At 37.0% G+C, this 7817-nt stretch overlaps 1 protein-coding gene across 1 annotated transcript; it reads left to right on the top strand.

The window, feature by feature from the left end:
• Positions 1 to 2077: 2077 nt before the first annotated feature.
• il22ra2 (interleukin 22 receptor, alpha 2) lies at positions 2078 to 7121 on the top strand. The gene is made up of 5 exons (XM_017463166.3): positions 2078 to 2242; positions 2337 to 2469; positions 3371 to 3549; positions 4107 to 4276; positions 6535 to 7121. Exons 1-5 carry the CDS (start codon positions 2182 to 2184, stop codon positions 6679 to 6681), a joined length of 690 nt encoding a protein of 229 aa, XP_017318655.1. The 5' UTR covers positions 2078 to 2181; the 3' UTR covers positions 6682 to 7121.
• The last annotated feature ends 696 nt before the right edge of the window (positions 7122 to 7817 follow it).

A 7817-nucleotide genomic window follows, 5' to 3' on the forward strand; every position in this document is an offset into this window, starting at 1 on the left:
CAAAATTTTGAAAATCTAACCATGGAAATCATGGAATGTTTGAATATTATTGATTGTTTAGTGAATTGAATTATAAATATTACAAATGATTATGTTTGTATAAGAAAATAGATCAACTGTAATCGGAAAACCCAAATTAGATGCTTTGTCCAAACCTCACGTTTATGATTTACACTAGCATTGTCTATGAGTCTTTTATTTATAGTCTTTTATTATCAGGATCATAAAGATAGGAGGTGAGTAGTTAATAAGTTCCACAATTTCCACGATTTTACTTTCCTTGTTTAATCCCCAGTCTCTATTATTTTGTTTGGTCTGGGGCAATACCAATTCAATACTGATTAATAAAGCCCAAGATAATCAGGTGCTCAAATACTTTGTGTGCTTAATACACACTCCTGCATGGTGAGATGTCCAAAAATAATCTTTATGACTTTAAACCAAAGATATCAATGTGTGAATGTAAAACAAAGAGGTGTAGAAATATGTTGTCCTTTTTTTCAGAGAAACACATTAGGGTTTTTTTTTTTTTCACCCTGAATTTTTGAAAGTTTTCTCATGGCAGAATTTGGATTATCGTCTGGATCACTAACTCAAACTAACTGCTAACGTTGAATGATTGTAACGTTGATACTTTAAGGAAAAAAAGTTAGCATTTAAAAAAAATAAATAAATAAATTCAATTGACTGGTAATTGTACAGTGTGTGTGTATGAGTGAAATTCACTTTTAATATCAAAGTTGTAAAGCTACTTTTCGGACATCCTGTATTACTCATTTCTTGTTTGTCCTAAAAAGTATCTTAAGCCTAAGACATGTATAGACACTAATATGTGTTAGTGTACATTATTTTAAATGAATTTATGTCAATACTTTCTATTTTCATTTATAATTGATGTAAGGAATACACATAATGTGGTGTGAGGTTATAGGTTAGTGACTATCTACTCTACAATGTAGTGTGATTTACCAACAATGACAGCATGTCTCGTGTTTTATTCCCCTCGTTTCCTCTTTCAGGGTCACCACAGTGAATCGCCCGTCCGCATATTGATTCTGGCACAAGTTTTACCCCAGATACCCTTCCTGACGCAACCCTCACCATTTTCTGGGTTTGGGGCCAGCACTGAGACTACACTGACTCGTGCAAACCCTCCAGTGGTTAAGTTAAGAAGAAAAAAATGCAGTCACGTTACGAAGAAACTGGAAAGCTAAAGGATTTCCTGTGTCGGAAAACCTACTGTTACAAAGTGCTGACACTCGAGACTCCTTCCATAAATGTTAAATATGTTAAATGTTAAATCTCCTCACAAAAAAATATCACCATATCATTTACATTTATAGCATTTGGCAGACGTTCTTATCCAGATCGACTTACATTTATCTCATTTATACAACTGAGCAGTTGAGGGTTAAGGGCCTTGCTCAAGGGCCCAGCAGTGGCAGCTTGGCAGTGCTGGGGCTCAAACTCCTGACCTTGTGATCAGTAACCCAGAGCCTTTAACCACTGAGCCAGCACCACCCCTTAAATATTAACAATTATACTATATAATTAGGAATATATACCGTAATTATATTCTTTGCTAAATAACGACACGTTTTAAAATCAATTTATTATTAATCCTCGATTATGTGCTGTGTCCACCGTACATGTCCATGCAGTTGTTACTATATAAACAATAACGTGTTCGAATGAGAGCATTAATATACACCTGTAATTTCAATTACAACTGACGCTACTGTCAGAGCTGCTGGTCTAGAAAATTAATCAACAACTTCTGATCGATCACATTCGAGAATTCAACAGCACTGTGGTATAATTAATCATTTATACCTGTCTAGACGGATAGCTTGAGATTAATAGCTTTGTCCATGTCTATAATTTTTTGACATCTGGCTTCAGATTGAATCTCTTTTCTAAAATATATTTACTTATGTATTAGTAGTAATCATGCATAATACTTTATTATTATACGTCTAAAGTTTCTCAGCATGCTTCCCCCTCATGATGACGTATGACGTGTATATGTGATGACGCTGCTGTATAAGCTCTATAAAAACTTGCTGTTTTACAATGTGAGCAGCAGATAGCGAGACTTCCGTATTCCATATTAGGAAGAATTTGATCTCAGAAAGGGGAATTTAAAGAGTTGAAGTGCATTTATTCTTTTAATCGGGAAACATGTTTGTCCTGAGTACACTACTGCTTTTGTGGGACTTAGCACTCGTCTGTGGTGCAAACAGTAAGTCACTGTAGGCACTGCAGCTTGTTTTCTAACTCTGTAAGTGCTGGTGTTTGAGATTATAACCTTGATTTTATCGCTCTGTATCTTTAAGGCACCGTTCAGCTTCAGGACGACACAGCGCCCTTCCAGGTGGAATTTCATTCAGTGAACTTCAGAAATGTCCTGCACTGGAAACACCATCCTGAGGCAGCGGATGACCTGCAGTATTTCGTGCAGTATAAAGTGTAAGCTTGTGTTATAACACTCTTAATAAGCATTCTTATAGCAGGGTCAAGTTTCTTTCTTTTTTTTTTTTTTTTATCATGATGTTAGGCTTTTTTTCAGGTTTTCAGGTTTCATCCAAAATAATAATAATAATAATAATAATAATAATAATAATAATAATAATAATAATAATAATTGCATACACAATTTTGCTCGGTTGACGTTAAAACTGTACAAATGAATTCTTCGATCTTACAACTTACAGTACATTACGGCTACAGCTTGGAGCAAACATTTGTCATTTGGGTTTGAAAAACTTTATAGTCACGTGCACAAGCGTTCTTGTGCGATGAAATTCTTAGTCTGGATATTCTTATGTATGCTGCAGTAGATTTCAAATAAAAGAAAGATAATAACCAATACAATAACAACCACAATTTAAAAATACAAAAATAATACAAATTAACATTACAAATCAAGGCAGTTCGTTAAAAAAAAAAACAATAGATCTTGGTAACATTGTGCAGGAAGGACAAGTGTGTATAATAAATACAATATAAGGTATGTACAATGTATTAAATAGAAAATATTAACTTTATATAAGCATATGTTGCACTGAATATAATGTGTGTGGGCTGTATAAGACAATCCTACACAGAGATGGTAGAGATTTGTGTGAGGTATTTACAGTATGGAAGATAATGTGCACCGCTGGAACTAGATAATAATATAGCATTTTAAAAAATAGCAAATATATAACTATGGTTCAGACATAAATAATAGTGGTGGTGAAATCCAGATTTAGATTCAGATGTATTTGTTGTAGATGGATATGGCGTGTGAGTATATAATACAGTATATAATAACTTCAAACACAAGACTTAGTTTACTGACACCCTGTATTTTTCAATGTGGTTGTAGGTATGGAGACAAGGAGTGGAGTGTGTGTGAGCCCTGTCAAGCTATCCATGAACCACAGTGTGACCTGAGCCAGGAGACGTCTGACCCGCGCCAGTGGTACTACGCAAGGGTTCAGGCTCGATCCTCCAAAGGTCTCTCACCATGGGTTACAAGCACCAGGCTGTACCCTCAGTGGGACAGTGAGTGTCAAACATATTGTGTTTCTCCAGTCCTGTGTGGATCCTGATCTGAAAGTTTTTTTGTTTTTTTTTGGATAGTGGATATGGATAAAAACTGCAAAACTATATTGCCAGATAATCTTTCTAGAAATGCTTGAAATGAGCAAAAAATTATGCCTACAGGACCAGATTATTTCAAATCTTTATACTAGGAAACACTAGATAAATCTGATTATATTAAAGATATTTCTACTTGATCCTAAGATGTCATTTTTTCCATTGTGATCTATATTAATGTGATCAATAATTTTGATATGTTCTGAATAATACCTGAATAAACCGTAGAATTTGTAGAGAATACTTTTTTTCTCTGATGAAAAACACATCTCACTGACCCAAGTAATAAACAGGAAAAACTCGAAATCATGTCTATTATCAGCATGAAAAAAACAAACGAACTTGATGGCTCTTTCAGGACTGATTGATTGCATCTTTCTACATAATCTCACGTGTATTTAAATACACTGCTACATGTAAATATATGTGCTAACAAACAAACAATTCTCTTTGTATCACAGCCACTTTCAGCCCACCAAATATCAAGCTGAATGTGACACAGCAAGGCATTGTGGTCTGGATCAGACCTCCACGGACCCCTCCACAGGGACAGAGGAACAGCAGGATCTCAGTTACAAAACTACTGAAGCTGATATTCAGGATTTACCTCATGCACGATGGGGTGGAGCAGGTACAGTAAATAAAACCTAAAACCCTCTTCAGTTAATGAGGCAAATTTTATACATTTGGCTTCACTACATATTTAAAAAACAAACAAAAAAGAAGATGTAGAACGTCATTTTTGAGTCGTTTCCCCAAAATATACACGAGTTGATTCCAAATGGTTAATTGTGACCACGTACTAGATCTTTGGTTTTTGTATTTTTTTTTTTTATTCCTACTTCTGCCCACTCCCTATAATAGCGTTCAGCTGCAGAGCTGCAACTTCATTTCCCGACTTTCAGATCACTTTCGAGTACACTTCTAGTGGTTTCTGGTTTGCAGCTGCACATGCAGTTATTGTTTTTTATTTGTACCTGCTTGTCATATTTTCTAATGATCTTCATTGGTCCTCTTTCCTGAAATAAAAACATAGTCATAATTGAAACCGCTGTAACTGTAACCAGGATAAAATACTTACTAAGGATGTGTTATGTTGTGTTATTTAACATGTTTACATGTAACGTATATATAATGTATACCCGCTGATATGGTGAAGTTTTTTTTTTTTTTTTTTTTTTTTGGGGGGGGTGTGATCAAATGTCTTTTTTATTTTAACCCATACTAATGAATACAACAGTTTAACAGAGTGCAAACATCTTTTAATATGTGTGTGCGCAGAGTTTGCATGCTCTCCCCGTGCTTTGGGGGTTTCCTCCCCCAGTCCAGAGACATGCGTTGTAGGCTGATTGGCATCTCTATATTGTCCGTAGTGTATGAATGGGTGTGTGAGTGTGTGTGAGATTGTGCCCTGCAATAGGTTGGCCCCGAGATGGGCTCCAGGCTCCCCGTGACCCTGTGTAGGATAAGTGTTACACAAAATGGATAGATTGAAGAATAGGCAAAACCTTAGGGAGGAAAGAAGAATAAACAAAAACTAAGCATTGCACAGAGATACGCCAATATCAATTCTCATGATTGATACGTTTAGAGATTATTTCTGCAGCCGCAGTCCAGCTCACAAGAGTCGAACATTTCGCCTTATTGCCTTGTGAGAGAGTTGAGAGTTCTAACAGTACTGTATCTTGAAATTGAGCTAGCTATTTTTGGGTAGATGTTTGTTTAACATTGATGGAAGGAGTCGCCAGTGTCAATGTTTTGTAACAGTCAGTACATTTTCCACCACAGTAATCTTCAGGACAGAAATTAAAAAATAAATAAATAAATAAAATAAAATTTAAAAAAAGATCTTGTCTTGCAGAGGTTCCACAGCATTAAATATAAATAGATAAAATTATAGTATATATAGCATTTGGCAAATCGCAGGTAGTGGTGGCTCAGTGGTTAAAACCTTTAAAGTAGTTAAAGGTTACTGATCAGAAGGTCAGGAGTTCAAGCCCCAGTGCTGCCAAGCTACCGATGTTGGGCCCCTGAGCAAGGCCCTTAACCTTCAACTGCTCAGTTGTATAAATGAGATAAATATAAGTCGCTCTGGATAAGGGTGTCTGCCAAATAATGTAAATAAAATATTGCTTATTTGTGTCAGGGCACAACACTACTGCGTTGTTGATTATTTTCCAATAATGGCATGTATAATTCCTTCCATATCTCATTAAATTGCTATTAGTGAAAACAGATAATCATTCAGTTAGTATAGTCCTCTATGGATTTTAAATGTTGGTGCATTCGGTCAGAACGAACAAGCAATTTAATCTTATAGTAGTGACGAATGATAACATCTTGAACGACAAATCCGTTTTTAGTTAGTAGTAAAATCTTTTGGGTTTTATTATTCAGCTATAGTGGGACAGTTATAGACATTTTGTTGATTATGGAACTTTCCTCTACTTGGCCTTTTCTTTAGTGATCAAATATAATCAAATACACTATGTGGCCAAAAGCACGTGGACACCTGACCATCACAGCCATATGCAGTTCTTCCCCAAACTGTTGGACACACACACACACACACACACACACAATTGTATAAGATGTCTTTGTGTACTTTAGCATTACAATTTGCCTTCGCTGGAACAAACAAGCTCAAACCTGTTCCAGTATGAGAGTGTCCCTGTACACAAGCGAGTGGCCTGGACATAGCCCTGACCTCAGTCCCACTGAACACCTTTGGGATAAACTGAGACACTGATTGCCTGACCTCACTAATTATAACAGCAACAGAAGGAATAGGCACATGTGGTCAGGCGTCCACTTACTTTTGGCCATATAGAGCATAATGTCTCATATTTCCTGCAAACATTCTCAATGTGTACCAAATTTCACCCGCAGATCCTTGAAACTGACGGCTGCCCGAAGAAGGTCCTGATTGAGCACTTAAGCCCTCAAACGACGTACTGTGTACAAGCAGTGACCGTCAAGCCCCTCTCAGGCCTTACAAGCTCGAGGAGTCCCAAGTCCTGCATCAGCACCTTGTAAAGCTTCGCACAGATGCTGTACACATCTCTACAGCAGCAGAGACATTTGAGACATCCGCCAGTGTCCATCATACAGTCCTGCCTTTATGTTTGTCCAAACAGTCCACAGAGAGGTTATAGGGGAGGGATGAACCTGAATGCTATACACAAAAACTTCTCATCAGCTGATAGCCAGGGATTGCTCATTTGGGATATGATGCTGCTGGGAGCTGCTCAGTTTAGACCTGAACTAAAGACACCATTTTTGTTCTGGCTAAATTTAGTTTGACATTTGAGACAGCTGGAGTTGGTAACACAAATGTCTTTATCTATGTGTTTTGTCATCAATGTGCTCTGTAATACCAACCAGAAATTTCTAGAAAGCTTTAATATATGTGACATAATTAATATATGAACAATAAATTTATTGCATCCCATCCGATTCATTTTAGTCATCTTGTCTTATTGAGAGCAGTGAACTTTGCTGTCGCGCTGCTCCAGGGTTTCCCGTTTGATTCTGAGCTCAGGTTACCACCCGTGTTGAGTTTCACATGGTCTCCCTATGGGTTTCCGCTAGGTTCTCCAGTTTCCTCCCAAAACCCTGCTGGTAGGTGAACTGGTGATCAATGACTCGAAGTTATCCCGATTTGTGAACGTATGAACGTGTGAAGTATTCCTGCCTCACACCCAGTGTTTCTGGGATTAGCTCCAGAACCCTGACCAGGAGAAAGCTCGTTACTGATAGGTTTCTAAACACAGGTTATTGGAGGTTTTCAAGGTAACCTTTTATATACAGTCCTGTCCAAAAGTATTGGAACAAGGCCAATTCTTTTGTTTTTGCTATACACTGAATATATTTGGGTTTGAGATGGAAAGATGAAGATGACAAGAGGGTTCAGAATTTCAGCTTTCATTTCCTCGTTTGAGGAACTAGATGTGCCATGTTTTAAGTTAACACCTCTAGATGTACAAACGAGGAAATGAAAGCTGAAATTCTGAACTGTCTTCTCATTCATCTTTTGACCTCAAACCCAAACATATTCAATGTCAAAACAAAACAAAACAACAACAAAAGAATAGGCCTTGCTGTTCCTATATTGTCAGAAGGGACTGTACACGTACACACACACACACACACACCGAGTGTTAGACAATTAT

This window comes from Ictalurus punctatus, chromosome 3 (assembly GCF_001660625.3).
Source record: "Ictalurus punctatus breed USDA103 chromosome 3, Coco_2.0, whole genome shotgun sequence".
Classification (NCBI taxonomy): domain Eukaryota; kingdom Metazoa; phylum Chordata; class Actinopteri; order Siluriformes; family Ictaluridae; genus Ictalurus; species Ictalurus punctatus.

Bases quoted from the DNA above. Each gene is read 5' to 3' on its own strand.
- il22ra2 (XM_017463166.3), top strand. From the start codon at position 2,182: ATGTTTGTCCTGAGTACACTACTGCTTTTGTGGGACTTAGCACTCGTC. The intron at 2,470-3,370 runs GTAAGCTTGTGT...ATGTGGTTGTAG, and splicing joins TATTTCGTGCAGTATAAAGT to GTATGGAGACAAGGAGTGGA. The intron at 3,550-4,106 runs GTGAGTGTCAAA...TTTGTATCACAG, and splicing joins GCTGTACCCTCAGTGGGACA to CCACTTTCAGCCCACCAAAT.